General features: G+C 45.9%; 1 protein-coding gene across 5 annotated transcripts in view; it reads left to right on the top strand.

Annotated features, from left to right (window-relative positions):
* Positions 1–18,030, top strand: part of ACACA (acetyl-CoA carboxylase alpha) — a 286,049-nt gene that overhangs the window by 249,898 nt on the left and 18,121 nt on the right. For all 5 annotated transcript variants that reach the window (XM_075589504.1, XM_075589503.1, XM_075589501.1 and 2 more), the window contains 2 exons: positions 11,390–11,544; positions 11,991–12,161. In XM_075589504.1, coding sequence (XP_075445619.1) covers positions 11,390–11,544; positions 11,991–12,161 — 326 coding nt within the window. The remainder of the gene's footprint in view (positions 1–11,389; positions 11,545–11,990; positions 12,162–18,030) is intronic.

The raw sequence follows: 18,030 nt of genomic DNA, 5'->3' as shown, positions 1-18,030 counted from the left end.
ACATCACACATGCGTTCAAGCAGCTGGCAACTTGCCTACCGCACATGTGCAATGGGCGCATGCCGGCCGTGCATGCACGATGTGCGCATGCCAGCCATTCGTATTCATACATGAGGGGAGCTTGCCAGCCGTTCATGCGCAATGGGTGCTTGCCGGCCGTTCATGCGCAATGGGTGCTTGCCGGCCGCGCATGCGTAATGGGTGCTTGCCGGCCGCGCATGCGCAATGGGCGCTTGCCGGCCGCGCATGCGCAATGGGCGCTTGCCGGCCGCGCATGCGCAATGGGCGCTTGCCGGCCGCGCATGCGCAATGGCTGGCAAGCACCGATAAAAAAACGGGACATTTTGTTTAAATGTCGGGACCCGGGACTGTCCCGGCTATACCGGGACGTTTGGTCACCTTATTTGTACGGTGTGCGTCATGTTCATACTGATGAAGGCATTAAGCATTGTTTGTGTTTACTTGTATTTTTACACCAAGAAAGTTGACGGACAATTTTGACACACATTCTTTATTATGACTTATTTTTGCATATGTGCATCAAAACTATACCTCTAACGCCACCCCCTAGCGTAAACTTTTTTTTTTCTGTGAAAAATATTTGACATTGCACATAAAAATGACTTTTATACACATACATTTATTACTGTTCTGCGTGGTACTTTTGACAAAATTGCTTTTAGCTATGCCTTATATAGTATATAGGCCCCCAAATCAGTAAGTGTTTCTGCAATGTATAGAGAGAAAAAGTAATTTGCCATGATCACACGTAGTGCGAGAATTTGACAAGTTACTATAATTCCCTTCAACCACTGGACTGTAAACTCTTGAGAGCAAGGAATCATTATGTCTGTACATGTCACTTTTATTTTCAGCACCTTATAAGAATCAATAATTTCTTTGAAAAAAAGTGAATATTACTATGCACTGCGTCCTTGAAGTCTCTTTACCAATAGACTCTAAGCGGCTTGTTCAATAAACTGCGAGAATGGGCATTTCTTGTTCAGTATGTCTCAACTATGCGATAAGTGTTTGTTAGATGGTGATTTCATTTGGGCTTTTCAAAACCACGCCAAATGCAAATTTGGTATGTAATCTTGCAATTGAAGTATTGACGTGCTATTGAATAAACTGCAGTATGGGAAAATTCTGAAAATCGTGCACATTCTTCGCACCTACTTGAAGCAGGCGAGATTGATCGTTTGACTGTGTGTGTAATGGGAAAAAGATATCAATATTAATATCGCATGGAAGGGGTTAAAGGTGCAGTCTCGCATATGAAATCATTGAACAAATGTCAGTGATCAGTTTTTAAAAGCTAGGTGAGGGGTGACTTTCTCAAGTAATTTTTGGTGGGGTTTTTTGGGGGGTGGGGGGGGGGAGCTGACGGCTCTAATAGTTTAAATTTAACCCACCATTCACTTGAAATTATATTTTTATCAGCATTTACAGGTGCGCCAATGATTATTCTAAAACTTGCTTTAAACTTGCCTTGGAAAATCTGGGGCTATCACCAACAAGATCCACGTACATGCTGGGTACATGCTGCAACACTTCAGTGACATTTCTGCAGAGACTAATGGCCCATCCGATTAACACAGCAGGGGTCCCTGGCAGTCCCATTCGGTTTGCATGGGACTGCCAGGGACCCCTGCTGTTAATCCGATGGGCCATTAGTCTGTCTGCAGAAATGTTGCAGCATGTACCCAGCATGTACCCAGCATGTACCCAGCATGTACCCAGCATGTACCTGGGTCTTGTTGGTGATTGCTCCAGATTTGTTTTAGAGTACTCGTCGGCACTACAGTACATGTTAAACCGAACAATGCATGCTAAAACACTTATGCAATGTTTTAGTCCATTTTTTTTAAGCACCAATCGTCATCAGTTCAATTTGTGACGCCCCTAGCCCTAAAAGTTAGAAATTGTCATACTGTATCTTAAGACCCCCCTCTCTTTTTTTCTAACATTGTATATAACTCTCACTAGATTTGGCAAGAAAATCGTGTTTTGATTGTGCTGCTAACACTCTCTTCCTGCATCAGGGATTTTTCATTGATTTTACAGCAGTTTAATAATTACGGCTCTGGAAATATTGCCCTTAAAGGAGCATATGCTCTCCGGGGAAAAAGAAATCTGCCTATGTGGGAAGCAGGGGGGCTCCGGAGCTGAACCGCCTTCATTTCAGCTGCGGGAACCCCCTGCTCCCTGAGATACTGACCTCCATAGGGGGTGCCAATAGCGGCTTCAGTTTAAATGTCCCGCTCCAGCGGACTAATAGGAAGTCGCAAAGGATGATGTCACAGCTTCCTATTGGCCAGCGTGACCCGGGACATTTAAACTACCATCATGATAGCCCCAACTAGCCCAGCTACTACCGGCACCCCTTACAGAGATAAGTATCTCGCCAAGCAGGGGGTCCCCGGAGCTGAAATTAACCTGATTCAGCTCGGGAGACCTCCTGCTTTAAACCTATTTAAAAAAAAACCTCAAACAATCAAAGCAGGAGTGCTGCTTTTTTGTATAGTTGCACTTAGCAACATAACATGTAGCTGTAATAAAGTGAAAAAAAACTCAACGGGGTCTCTAGTATTTCAATGGTTGTTCAGTAATTAATATAAGATATGTTTAATAGATGTTATGTCTGACAGCCTTAACTGCAAAAAGCACACTGATGACCGTCTTAGCATATACGTGTTTGGGAAGAGTCATGAGCTCATATCCTACTGGAGAAAATTTGCAGCATCGATTCCAAAGTTACTATGATCAGTATAACGTCCCAAAGCAGTTTCTAAAACAAATGTACAATTTCACTCGCAAACATTGTTTTTTATATCAACATTGCCCCACAACGACAACAAAAATACTTAGAGGATTTCACAATTGAGTTATCATAAGAAAGGAAAAGTAAAAGCAATTTGTCATAAGAACTATAAAAAAAATAAGAGGTTCGGCTAAGTGGAGCTTTACTTTTAAGTTACAGGCGTGATAGACTGTAAAACAGTAAAATCCAGGTGTTAAAAATAGCTATGACCTATAAACCAGGCAGTCCGTTCAGCGACTGTTCATTTTTATGCAATTGCAAGAGAGAGCCGAGATAAAATGCCTTAAAGTCATTTTGTCTAAACTGTTAAGCTGGCCATATTTAAGGCAAAGCCGTTTGCTACTGAATGTTATGAGAAGCCATGATTCATGCCCGTCGTTGGGCCGTTTCCAGCAGCAGGAACTTTATTAAACCCTGCCTGAACCCTGACATGCTTGCAGGTTGTAATCAGAGAAGGGCACAGAGCACATTACTGCCTCTCTGGCAGACTTGTACAAGAGCACAGATATGGCCTGTCACTGCCTTCCCACCATTTTCCCTTTTTAATGGCGCACAAATCAATAGGCCTAAGACAATTCTATTTTTTTTTTCTGTTCCTCCATAGCCATTATTTTTAGCTTTGTAGGGAGTATAAATTGATATTCGAGAAAAGAGCACTGTGCAGGATGGACCCTCCTGTAGATTTATTGCTTCTACTGGTTTTTTTTTTCTTCTTTCTTTCTATTAGCTTATGAGAAGCGAAACATCTGAAATCTGTGAAATTAGGCTGCAGAAATAAAGCAGAATTGCATACAGTAGTATATGACTGTGAAGAACTTTAACATTTTACCAAAGCACAAGCTGTATATTTTGTATGGAATTTCTGTAAGAGTAGACGCCCAGGTGGCTAGGCACAAGTCTCTGATGCGGAAGGCAATGCTATGATAACAATCGCTACATTTGTGACCTCGGGCAAATATTTTCTTGTACGTCGAGGTACTAACAGAAAGCAAACAAACTGAAGGCTTTCCAGAGCACGATGTATACCAGCAGAGCACGATGTATACCAGCAGAGCACGATGTATGCCAGCAGAGCACGATGTATGCCAGCAGAGCACGATGTATGCCAGCAGAGCACGATGTATGCCAGCAGAGCACGATGTATGCCAGCAGAGCACGATGTATGCCAGCAGAGCACGATGTATGCCAGCAGAGCACGATGTATGCCAGCAGAGCACGATGTATGCCAGCAGAGCACGATGTATGCCAGCAGAGCACGATGTATGCCAGCAGAGCACGATGTATGCCAGCAGAGCACGATGTATACCAGCAGAGCACGATGTATACCAGCAGAGCACGATGTATACCAGCAGAGCACGATGTATACCAGCAGAGCACGATGTATACCAGCAGCACTGTGTAAAAACAATATAGTTGTTAATACAGATGTAGCAAGATTTACTGTTCCCAGTTTCGCGGCCGCGGGGAACAGCGTCTGCCACGATTGTGCTACGGGCGGCGATTGTGCTGCAGGGGGGTTCATGCTTTCGGATTGGACCCTCCGCAGCGTTAATGCGTCCGGCCTGCGATTGGGACCGCTGGGGGGGAACGGCAAGACCAGCAGTAAATCTTGCTGCATTTGTATCCAATTATGTGTCAGAATAAGGATGACACTAGCTCTCAGGATAAAATAGCTTCAAAAGAAGGCTGAGTGCTTTCATTGTAAAGTAGGACTGAGTACTTTCAGTGCCTTTCCGTAAAGAGTGGGCTCACACAGCATAAAATCTTTATGGTATGATTTGATACGGCAACGGTTTTCAGCCTGTGCTCTGTGGACTGCAACTTTAGGTTATGTTAGTACTATTGACCAGTAGGTGGTCTCCAATGAATTTCCCTCTTCAGCACGTGAAGACACAAGGTCATTCATGGAGCAGGGTGGATTTGAACAGGACTGCTACAAAAGTACACAAGCACCTATTATGGCTCAACCTTTGATTAGTGAGTATCACCTCACCTAGGCGTATCAGATATTCAAAGACAGAATATGAAATTGACTTACGGGCTGAAGTTCTGACAATAGCCCAGCCTCGTATTGTGCAGAATCCTATTCCACTCATAATACAGATCATTGAAGTACCATTCGTAATGATATTTCTTTGTAATTTCAAAATGCTTTGAAAGTTATGTTAACAGAAAGGTAGCACTAGATCATGATTCAAACCTATGCAGCACTAACCTCTAGCTGAGATGAAATCCACAGTCTGTGAGAACATTGGAAAATAACCAAAGAACTACAGTAGCAATGAAGAAAGGGAAAATGGTATTGTGCCTTTTTGTCTTGCGATCTTGGAGTCGGTGGAAGCACAAAAAAGCATTTCAAGATGCCTAATTGTACAGAGATTAACGATTGATCGAGAGCTTTCTGCTTCCAATAGAGCAGTGCAGACCAAGCACTTCTGACAAACAATCAATGAGTGGATAATCACTTCTGATCTCCCCTTCTCCATCCAAACCTTACTAGAAGAGAGTGCAGAAGTCTTCATAGACGTGGCTTTTAAATTAAGCAGAAAACAGACATTGACATATTTGTTAATATTACGAAAGTCATTGCTCGGGTTGAGTGGTTTGCGTGTCATATCATTTGAAATTTTAATTGCTTTGTCATGGAGCACCAATGCCTTCAAAAAAAGTTTTTCTAACCAATGAAAATACTGAACTTTAATATCACTATTGTCCAATTATATTTGGAATGGTTTTAGCGTGTACGCATATAGAATTCTGTTATGAGCAAAGCAAGTTACAATTGCAAATACAGTTCAGGTTCTCAATGACGACCCCCTTAAAAACACCTCCATTTGTATTTTAATGTACTTGCATGTATTCCCAAACATATGGAAATCTCTGAAGAAATGTAGGAATTTTAAAGAATAATAAAAGTAAAGAAGTAATATTATTTGACTTCCTCGGCCCTAGTTGTAGGTTAAAATATTGAGAGACAAAATGAACCATTGTTTTTTTTCCCCTGCAATTTACTATTTTATCAGCAAGATTACATAGACATATGCTATATATACACGCAACTAGTGGTATAACAGGTTGGTATTCCCTTTTTCATCCGTAATAGATACCGCATGGCAGCCTCTGCCATGGTTAACTACAGTCAGCAGGATGGCAGTGGTGATGTCCATGGGTTTAACTACAGTATAGTATGATAGTAGATTAGGGACAGCAACAAACGGGGAGCTGGACCACATGAAAAACTCCACTGCAGCCTGTTTGGAAAAGGAAATGTAAGTGGCCATAGCCGAACAGTGACATGAAGGGCCCCATAAGTATTGAGTAGCACAGGACATCCCCTTATATGGTGCCAGAAAAAGCTGGTGATGTTAAAGCCAAACAGAAGTATTGTTCTTTAAGTCTGGAGATGTGTAAAACGTTTGCCTACGGTTCGCGAACCAGGTGAACCTTGCCCTTTTGCAAGCGATTTGCTATATCTTTGTAATACAGATTCCAGACCTTGGAATGGGGCTTCTGCAGGAGAGAAGATACAACATGTGGAGGGATACCTGGGAACATCCCTGGGAATATATATTCAAACAATTAAAATTAGTGTATATGTGGTGTATTCACAGGTATCTCTCCATGTTTTTCTCTTTTTCTGAAATGTTTAGCCCATGGAGACTTAGTGAATCGTCACAGACAGCATCATTTTCTGTTTTCTTGTTGAGGATCCTTTTTTTTTTTTTAGCTGGGGGCGATCTCTTAGGCTGCGTCCATGGTATGGCAGACCGCGCTGAGCGAACAGACTGCCTTAAGGCAGTGTTCGCGTCTATGCGGCGTGCGGCCGCGGGAGGGGGCGCACGTTGCGCAAGAAATCAGTTGAAACTGATTTCTTGGCGCGACAGGCCGGTCACGTGAGCGGTTCGCCCAATGAGGGCGAACCTGCTCCGTGACGTCTGGAACGCCCCTAAACACGCCCAAGGACGGCGCGCATGGCCAGGGAAAGCACCCGCTTTCCCTCAGCCTCCGCGCGGCTGAAATTACCGTGGACGCAGCCTAAGATATACTGTACATTAGATGTGTAATGCCCATGTGTGAGCTCTGTGCTAGTGAGTGTGATGGTGATAATCTCACTGCAATTCCTTTCCTTTGTATGCTCAGTTATAGCTTAATATCGAATGGTGCCGAATAAAGTTGTGCGAATGTCTCCAAATTTGCTTTGCAAATTGTTGGACGGTTTTCTCTTAAATTACATGTTTTTTGTGACCATTTTCGCAGGAATTCACAAAAATAGTCCGGGGGGGGCAACATTTTCACACGATACAAGTTTCTGTGACTTTTGACAGATATTTGCAGAAATGGCAGTATATAAAGCCTAATGGTGCACGAATGTGTGTTTGTGGCCTATTACGCTCTTTGCAGTAAGAGAAAATGGAGAAAGTAAGAATGTCTGAGAGTAGGTTTACTGGCTATGCAATTCTTTAACCCAGGCGATGCTGAAAAGATTTGTAATGCGGCAGGCATTGGCTTATAGGGTTCCATGTTGAAATGGATAAGAAGCCAAGAGTGACATACTGTGCTCATTTGCATGTCATTACCCAGAATCCCTGGCTGCAGTGAAAGCGATAATGGGGAAAGACAAGGTTGCAGACCTATCTGAGACATACAAATGCCCCACAAGTTATATTTTTCATTACTGGAGAATTTATAATGCAGATTAACTTTTAATGAGTGACTACTATTTTGCAAATGTTGCTGTTTTTACCAAAGATTTTGTGAAAAAATAGCAGATTTTGCCTGATATGCAGAATTCCTTGAAAAAAATATAATCTCTAGTGCTGGAGGGGTGATTAAAAAGATTACTTCTACACACTTTACACAGTTTTTATATAATACATATTCATTGTTACAGAGAAATGTGATCCAGTTCCACTTAGATTGTAATCTCTTCGGGGCAGAGATTCCTTTTCCTCTGGTTTTGTCTGAAGCGCTTATTGTGTTATAATATTATGTCACGTGTACAGGCAGTCCTCGTTTTACAACGCTTCACTTTACAACGAATGGCTTATCCAACGCTATGCAATGCATACCTATATTCATTTTTACAACGCCAAAATGGCTTATCCAACGCTCTTACGACGCTTTGCAACGCTGTGTATGTGTGTATATATATATACACATTCACATAAACAACGTTGCAAAGCGTCGTAAGAGCGTATATATATATATAATATTATACTATATAATATTATATTATACTATATAATATATTATTTATTATGTTATATCTTATACTATATAATTGAAAGCACTGTATGCCTGCATGCATGCATGCTGGCTGGCTGGCTGTTGCCTGGATGTTCGGTGTCCCTAGGGGAAATCTCATTGGTCCCTTGGGCCGCCCCCGCACACCTCTCATTGGCCTGAGGCAGAGTGACGGCCCAAAGGACACACAGTGTCTCTCTCACTCACACACACACACACACACACACCTACACCTCACCCCCCCCCCCAAGCTCATCCCCTCCCCCAAGCTCACCCCCCCCCCCCCAAGCTCACACCCCGGCGCCGCGCGTGACAGGCCGCGCGAGATGGGAAGGGGGTTGCCCCTCCGGTCCCGGCTCCCCCCTGTCACTGCGTGACAGGCCGCGGGACAGGAGATGGGAGGGGGGATGCCCCTCCGGTCCCGGCTCCCCCCTGTCACCGCGTGACAGGCCGCGGGACAGGAGATGGGAGGGGGGATGCCCCTCCGGTCCCGGCTCCCCCCTGTCCCAAGATGTCATCTCCCGCTCTCTTCCCCACCGGTCCCGGAGGCTCCGCCTCTCCCTGTTTCCCGCGCATTCACCCCCCCCCCCCATCCACGTGCGAGCTGCCGGACGGGTGAGGGAGCTGCCAGACGGGTGAGTGAGCGGCCTTCACCTCCCCTCACCCCCCTTCACCTCCCCTCACTCACTTCCCCTCAGTGAGTTTACACATGTGCACCCCCTTAACCCCTCTCCCTGCTCACACCAGGGCCCTGTAACCCTTCCACTGCCGGGGAGCTCCGCAGTGCGATCTATATACATCGGCAGGACACATTCTATATATACACAGCAAATTGCATCTGTATGCAGAGAAATAGATCTGTATATAGAGTATGCCTCTGTGTATACAGTATGATGTGCCTGTATACAAAGTAGCATATTTTATGTGTTATATACAGGACTTTTTATAGTGCAGAGCTCTGTGTATAGTGCATGTGCAGAGCGCTGTGTATAGTGCATGTGCAGAGCGCTGTGTATAGTGCATGTGCAGAGCGCTGTGTATAGTGCATGTGCAGAGCGCTGTGTATAGTGCATGTGCAGAGCGCTGTGTATAGTGCATGTGTAGTGCGCTGTGTACATCTAAATGTGTATCTTACACGTAGGCAAACTAAAACATCCCGGGCAACGCCGGGTCTCTCAGCTAGTTATATATATAATACAGTATATACACTATATAATTTATGTGTGTGCTGCATATCTTATTGCCTGCATAAAATATTTGGTGTATTTTAGTGTTAAAAATGCCTTCAGGAACGGAACCTTTAATTTAAACAGTGTTCCTATGGGAAAACGTGTTTCGCTTTACAACGTTTCGCTTTACAACGCCATTTTGAGTAACGCATTGTGTCGGATAACCGAGGACTGCCTGTATTGTAAAGTACTATGTACTTGGATGGCGCTATATAAATAAAGCTATACCTACATACAAAAGGGTGTACTCTGACAGTCTGGCCCCCCCCTCTGACACTCTGCCCCCCCCCTCTGACACTCTGGCCCCCCCCTCTGACACTCTGGCCCCCTCTGACACTCTGGCCCCCTCTGACACTCTGGCCCCCTCTGACACTCTGGCCCCCTCTGACACTCTGCCCCCCCCCCTCTGACACTCTGCCCCCCCCCTCTGACACTCTGCCCCCCCCCTCTGACACTCTGCCCCCCCCCCCCTCTGACACTCTGCCCCCCCCCTCTGACACTCTGGGCCCCCCCCTCTGACACTCTGGGCCCCCCCCCCTCTGACACTCTGGCCCCCCCCCCTCTGACACTCTGGGCCCCCCCCTCTGACACTCTGGGCCCCCCCCCCCTCTGACACTCTTCCCCCCCCTCTGACACTCTTCCCCCCCCTCTGACACTCTTCCCCCCCCCCCTCTGACACTCTGGGCCCCCCCCCCCTCTGACACTGGGGCCCCCCCCTCTGACACTGGGGCCCCCCCCTCTGACACTGGGGCCCCCCCCTCTGACACTCTGGGGGCCCCCCCTCTGACACTCTGGGCCCCTCCTCTGACACTCTGGCCCCCTCTGACACTCTGGCCCCCTCTGACACTCTGCCCCCCCCCCCTCTGACACTCTGCCCCCCCCACTCTGACACTCTGCCCCCCCCTCTGACACTCTGCCCCCCCCCCTCTGACACTCTGCCCCCCCCCCTCTGACACTCTGCCCCCCCCCTCTGACACTCTGCCCCCCCCCCTCTGACACTCTGGGGCCCCCCCCTCTGACACTCTGGGCCCCCCCCTCTGACACTCTGGGCCCCCCCCTCTGACACTCTGGGCCCCCCCCTCTGACACTCTGGGGCCCCCCCCTCTGACACTCTGGGGCCCCCCCCTCTGACACTCTGGGGCCCCCCCCTCTGACACTCTGGGGCCCCCCCCTCTGACACTCTGGGGCCCCCCCCTCTGACACTCTGGGATCCCCCCCTCTGACACTCTGGGCCCCCCCCTCTGACACTCTGGGCCCCCCTCTGACATTCCGGGCCCCCCCTCTGACACTCCGCCCCCCCCCCCCTCTGACACTCCGAGCCACAGTCCGTCTTTCTCCTGTGACAGTCTCTCTGTCCTGTGTTTTCTGTGACCCTGTCCCGTTGTAGGTGTGCCTCAGCAACTGAGCAATGTGGTTAGGGTTGCCCAGAGAGAACACATGTTGAAAACCACTGCTCTAGAGTTTACATTTGGGATGGAGTTGAGATTTGGGTTTGAGCGGATGAATAAGGCCTCGGGCATGGTCCGCGCTTATGCGCTGAGGCGCTCTGCTGCTTGGCACTGAGCCCCTGCAGGGCCGGTCATGTGAGCGGTTCGCCCAATGAGGGCGAAACAGCTCCGTGACGTCACTGGCCCGCCCCCAGACCTGCCCCCGACACGCCCACGGACGGCGCGCTGTCGGCAAACCACTATGTCCCAAGCCTAAGACAAAACCAAGCTCTGAATAACTCAAATGACTTCTACATTTCTGTAAAGCTACTGTATTGGTAGTTCAAGATATATGGACCTTTGCATGTTTATTTCCTTCATCTGCTACGTTTTAATTGTTTACTTTGTTTACCAAAATAATAATGATCTGATCAAAACTATAACAAATTTCTCAATTAAGAGTAGACCAAGGGTGGCCAACTCTAGTCCTCAAGGGCTACCAACAGGTCAGGATTTCAGGATATCCTGAATCAGTTGCTCAGTCATAATGAAGCCGGGATATCCTGAAAACCTTATCTGTTGGTGGCCCATGACGACTGGCGTTGGGCACCCCTGGAGTAGACTATCCCCGAATGCATTGGCTAAAATGTCTTTGCGCATTTCAGGAACCCCGGAACTCAATTCTGCAGATCGGAAGGAGCTGGAGGCCAAGCTGAAGGAAAGAGAGGAATTTCTTATTCCCATCTATCATCAAGTGGCTGTGCAGTTTGCAGACTTGCATGACACACCAGGCCGAATGCAGGAGAAGGGAGTTATCACTGTACGTATACGTGTTATCTTCACCTAACTGTTTATCTAGACATGCAGCTTGTACCCCTTAGAGATACAGTATGTTGGTTTAAAGTCCATGTAACATTCTTCCATAGACCTCTCTGATTTCTGTCATATGGGTGAGACTGCTATGGCTGAGTCCCCAGTGGTCACGGTGGCGCGCACTACGGCATGCTCGCCCCACAGCACATCCCTCTATGGGGCAGGCCCCAGTGGCTGTGTGTGTGGGCGCGCAAAGCACTATGACGCGTACTCTGGCAGGGAAGACAAGAATGTTGTATTCCCGTGCCGCGACGCTGTTACGCGCAGCCAATGGCAGGGCAGGTATGCCCCATCATGGCTGTGGCCCCCCGTCATGCTCCTACAGACCGCCAGACGTGCGTGCAGCAGGGAGGACTGGAGCCATAGCCTATATCTTTTCTCTCCACTTTGCAGGACATACTGGAGTGGAGAACATCAAGGACCTTCTTCTATTGGAGATTAAGGAGGCTTCTTCTGGAGGATGTAGCAAAACAGAAGATCTACAATGCAAACCCTGAGCTGACAGATGGGCAAATACAGGCTATGCTTAGGCGCTGGTTCGTGGAAGTGGAAGGCACAGTGAAGGTAAAATCAATCGTATAAGGTCTTCTCTTGCAATAGTATCTTAATGTATTTATTTTTATAGAACATTTCAGTTCGCCAACACGTATACTTCAAATACTTCAGAGATTTAATGATGTCATCTCATGGGTGGCAAGTCTAGTCAGGATGATATTAATATTATCCAATAACTAGTATATAAGTAAATACAAAGTAACAATTTGCTTTTTCACTCACAGAATGAGTGTAAGTGGCGACAAACCCCAAAGCCAAGGTATTTAAGACGAACACACCATGCCACATTGCTGAGAGGTTGATCTTACCTGTTGCTTAACAATAAAGCAGATAATGACTTTTCAGAAGGTGAACATCAGGTTTGATTTCATGCAGCAGCTATGCGTTACTCTCTAAGGCTGCGTCCACGCTGCCACTGAGCGCGCTTGGCGCAGTTAAAATCAATATGTACAGCCACACTCACGCGGCGTGAGAGTGCACGTACGCTCTCCCAATCTAAGCGCTTGGGGAGACAGAGCAAATTGATTTTCGAGCGCGCTGAAGGGTCACATAACCCTTCAGCAACCAATCAGCACCCGTCAATGCACAGAGCACACAGCCACATACACAAACACACACACTTACACACAGAAATAGCCCCGATCCAGCCAATGACATAACCCCCTCCCCCCACCCACAACACCTCCCTCCCCCCCTCGCGCTTGCAAAACTCTGCAGGACAGCCTGCGCTGTGACGTCACCAGTCCCAAGCATGATCGCGCTCAGCGGCAGCGTGGCCGCAGCCTAAAAGTCTAATGTTGTGAGTGTTAGGAAAGTGCAGCAATGACACTTTATGCATGTAAATGCAGAAGCTAAACTTCTACTCACTGCAGCCGCGAGATATGATGAGGTGGCATTTTCACAGTGACGAACAGTTCATTTAACAACATCATGATAGGTTTACAGAGGGGGGACATCTAAAATGCATTAGGTTTTAGTACGTTCTTGTGATGTGGGGTTGGGGAGTCCCCACATCATGTACAACTCCACCCTTTAAGATCTGCATCAAATGTAAGATGATACAATGGTAAACAGGAAGGGGAGAAAATATCAAGTTGTGCTAAAATGAATACACACACATTCTGTAATGCGTAGCTCACCACAAACGAAGGGTGACCGCAGTGCTGAGGTAGGGAATTGGTTAACGCCGACCGATAGCCATGCGGGCGCGCCAAGGATGTAGAGTAGTCATTTAAGCCAGGTCAGGGTTATAGATTTGAGAGTAGTGTAAGTAGTTGTCAGGTCTGGAGTGGAGAGTTGCGGATCGTCGGAGTGCGTAGCCAAGTTCAGGATTTGAGAGTAGCGGATAGTCGGGGTACGTAGCCAGGTTCAGGATCGGAGAGTAGTGGATCGTTGGAGTACTTAGCCAAGGTCAGGACTGGAGACAGGAGAATGGTCGTTCGTAGCCGGATTGGGAGAGGAGGGTTGCGGAATCCAAGAGACAAGCAAGTTAGGCAACAAGAGGTTAATCAGCAAGGCAAGGTCACAGGAACTGGAATGCAGCAAGGCACGGCGTCACACTAGACTATGCTCAGCAAGAAATGAGAGCAGACACAAGGTATATAAAGGCAGAGCCTCCAATCACCAGCCAGGGCGGAACCAGAAAGTAAGCACCGATAGGCTGTGGTGCCCACAGGTGTGCCCTATGATGCAGTCTAATCGGGGATAGGGGCAGAACTGCTCGCGCACCGGCCCGAGCGCGTCATGGAGGTCAGGGGGCGGAGCCTAGAGCGCGCGTCACTCCCACGCCGGTCCTGTCCATCACCAGAGTGGGGGCGGGGCTTGGACCGCAGGTCAGCAGGGAGGCTGGATGAACGCACCTGTCTTGCGTCAGAGCGGGGGGCAGGGTCCGAATCCGCAGTCTGATTAGGCCACGCAAGGTCCACGTACGCGCGTACTGGGACCACGACACCGCGCATCCTGAGTGTCCGTCACGGAAAGTTTGTTGAGATGAGGAGACGGTCTGCTACCACCAGGATGGCGAATCCTCACACATTTCCAGCTAGCTCAAACTCCTACATATATATTCATTATGTGGTGGGTGTAGGAGTTTGAGCTAGCTGGGAATGTGTGTGTTAATCAATTTCTGACTGGCGACAGTTGTATGGAGGTAGGGGGCACCTCCCCCCAGAGCTCACTCCTCCTCACCTTTTTAACTTGGGAGGTCTTTTCACTTTGCTAAAATGAATACATTCTATTATGAAATGTGTTAAGGAACTCCTCATTTAACTACTATTAATCTCATACATTAAGGCAGCAACACGTGAAAAATCCTATGTTTTAATTTTTTTTCATTAATCAGTTCTGTAGTACTAAATAATACTGTCCAAATGCCTTTTGTAATGTTTATTTTTTTTTGTTTGTTTGTATTTTTCTACAACAATTATTTAGAAGTCCTTTCCACTTCCTCTTTTGAAACAGGCTTGGCCACACATTTTTGAGCCCTGCTCTTTGGAACATCTGTTTGTGATACTTTGTTGCCAAACAGCAGACTGTCTATTGCTCTGAAAGCTGTAAAAAATAATGCATTTCACAGACTGCAGCAGAAAGTTTCGTTAGGCACACAATCAGGATTTTTACAGATTTAGGTTAGTATGCAAAATTATACATTGTCACATGCTTCAAATATAAAAATAAGACGAAAAAAGGGGAGGAGTGTAGTTTTAATGCTTTAACATTAGGGCACACAAATTCCAGTTCATTCTTTGAACATACATTTTCTTGTAAAAACTCCTGTAAAGGTAATGCTGATTATTTCTTATATAGTGCTGCCAGTGTATGCAGTGCTGTACACAGATTATTGCAGGCACAATGAGTTCCTACCCCGTACAGTTTACAATCTCATTTTAGTGCTTGAGGCACAGGAAGATTAAAGCAACAGTCCAGCTTGCATTTATTGCTTTATTTCTTTCTTTTAGTCATAGGTTGGAAGCAGGGGGTTTCTGGAACTGCGTTCATTTCAGCTCCAGGGACCCCGTGCTTCCCGAGATACCGCCGTAGCGGATGTCGACATCTCTGCAGGCAGCAGCTCTGACGTGGATGGTTGAGGCTAACATAATAGGAAGCCGTGACATCATCCCTTTTGTCTCAAGTAATCAGGGACATTTAAACATGAAGGAGATACCTGCCATGGCCGGCTGGGATTATTGCGGGGCTTGGTGCAGGGGCATTTGCGGGACTTCTTACCTAGTCCAGTTGCAGCATCTTCTCAGATGACGCGGCGTCATGTTATCATGGCAACGCGACACCATTTGAAGTTGCGCCGCCATGATAATGGGACCCTGCAGGAGGAGATGCTGCCAGACAAGGTAAGAGACCGTTACAGAGGCCCCGCTCTCTCCTCCAGTCAATTGGTTACATTGTTGTGGGAAAGACTGCATGGCCTCTGTAACCGCTCTGTAACCGCTGGACTCGCTGCAATGGCACTGATGGAACCGCCATCAAGCCGGCCCTGTCTGCACCCCCTACGGAGGGAAGTGTCTCGGGAAGCAGGGGTTCCCCCGGAGCTGAAATGAATGTAGTTCAGCTCTGGAGACTGGCTGCTTCAATTCTATAACTAAAAATAAATAAATGAACAAAGAAAGAAATGCAACCTGGAGTGGAATCTGGCACTGGGATTCGAACTGGCTTCAAACTCCGTGACATTAGTCCAGACGATACACAAAAAGAGGAGAAAATAATATCACGTTGTGCTAAAATGAATACATCCCATTATGAAATGTGTTAAGTAACTCCTCATTAATCGCATACATTAGGGCACACAATTTCCAGTTCATTCTTTGAACATACATTTTCATGACAACTCTGTCACAATGCTGATTACTTCTAATAATAATAATATTTTTTCTTATATAGCGCTGACAGTGTACGCAGCGCACAACATACAGTAGATTTTTGCAGGCGCAATGAGTCCCTGCCCCGTACAGCGTACAATCTAATGTTGGTGCTTGAAATACAGGACGATTAAGGGAATTGTCCAAGCTCACAAGGAGAGCTGGCACTGAGATTCAAAGCAACGTCAAAGGCAGTGACATTACCACTGAGCTGCTCCTTCATCCATAAATATGTAAAATAGTTTATATTTGCTATTTCAAACACCTGTAATACATTTGTCTCTGGTATTTCATGTGAACAACTGACATTTTAGTAAATTCACCACAAATGTCAATGTAATGAGTTGTAGATATTCTTTGCACCTGAAGAAGGGGCTGTTTTGTACCCTGAAACGTTGGCTTCGTTTCACCAACAAATGGCATGAGTTGCCCTTTGTATTATTTGTATGTGCGTCTAACCTTTTCTCTTTCTATTCTTTAAATAAAAAATTGCTTAGAAAACACCTTCATTTCCTGAATGATCCCAGATAGCAATGTACACGTTTACTCAAAACAACACTGTTTATTAAGCAAGTCTGAAAGAATACATATGGTTATCAGGATTAAAAAAAAAAAAACACCCCTGATTAATTTTGCTAGGGGTGATTGTACAAAACAACCCACTAGGCATTGTACGTACTCATGGATCATGGCTTATTATCCTCATCTCCCACATGTGATGGCTGTTAGATTACATGTTGATAGAAGATGGGTCATGTTGGTGTTAAAAATTGTCCACATCTCTCTCCCTTTTTTTTTTTTTTTTTCCCAACTAATCCAAGTTGAGCTCATATTCCCAGCAGGCTGATTTATCTCGTTTCGCAGTAGTTCACGAGACGGCCCTCTGCTGTTTCCTTGTGCTGCCGTCTTGGGCTTTCCTCCTCTGCTATTTAGCCTTCTCCTCTTTCTTGTCATCTGCTTCTGAATGTGTCCAGGGTTGAGCAGCAGGCAATCCACGTTGTTCAATCTCAGACCCAATGCTGAGTTATTCGTCACAATCTCCCCCGCTCAAGGTGTCTACCTGCAGAGGGGGATAAAATACATGGTTGCTGAGGGAGCGAATGAGCATTTCTTGCCACTGCCTGCATGTGTTTAGGCGCTTGTGTCTTGTTAGCTAATACATTACACCAATCAAGGCAAGTTATCTTAAGCCACAATTAATCTGCTCCCTGGCATATGTTGATAGGAAAGCATCATGCTGTTTCTTAATTAAAAGCAAACGGATTAAAAATGATTAATATTAGTATTAAATATTCAAAACTAAAAGCTTTGGGATTCCTGGTTAAATCTGGCTTTGTTCTAGAATTTAAAGCAAGAGCCATTTTGCTTGTATTCTATTTTTATTCGTGATTTTCTCATATTAACGGCTTTTCTTTCTTTTTCTTTTTTAAAATACACCTTGTTTATGAAATGTGGTAGTAGTTGACGGGTCTGTGGCCAGGCTGATAAGGCAAGATTCACATGTCTTTGTAAAATATTGTGCAGTATTTATCAAAAGGCTGCACGCTACTTTTTCTGACTGGTCAACTAATACATATGTATCAAGCTTGTAATAACTTGTGAGAATTGTAACATTTATTTTTATTAATACTATTGTATATAGTGCTACTGATGAACACAGGGCTGAGCATAGTAGAATAACACAGGTTGAATAATTATCTGCTTCAGAGTCAACGTAGTTCTGGGTTCCCAAGGTCAAACAAAGTTACTGTAATAGTCTCAGACAAGAGTCAAAGTTTATTTACTCCATCAGCATCTAAAGAAAACAGGTACACTAGAGGACTATAATTTAAAGTAAAATACTATAAATCATTACAGGTCGTGCCATGCAAATCCACTGCCTCACTAGTTGACTTAAAGTGCTAATAAGGTAAACAGCGATATTTTAATTATATTTCAGTACATTTATAAGTCAACTCAATGGCAATAATATCTACATTAGTAGTTAATGTGTTTGGCCAAGCATA

Source organism: Ascaphus truei, chromosome 3 (genome assembly GCF_040206685.1).
Source record: "Ascaphus truei isolate aAscTru1 chromosome 3, aAscTru1.hap1, whole genome shotgun sequence".
NCBI classification, from domain to species: domain Eukaryota; kingdom Metazoa; phylum Chordata; class Amphibia; order Anura; family Ascaphidae; genus Ascaphus; species Ascaphus truei.
The sequence above is the reverse complement of the archived record's forward strand: the minus strand, read 5'-3'. Positions and strand labels throughout refer to the sequence as shown.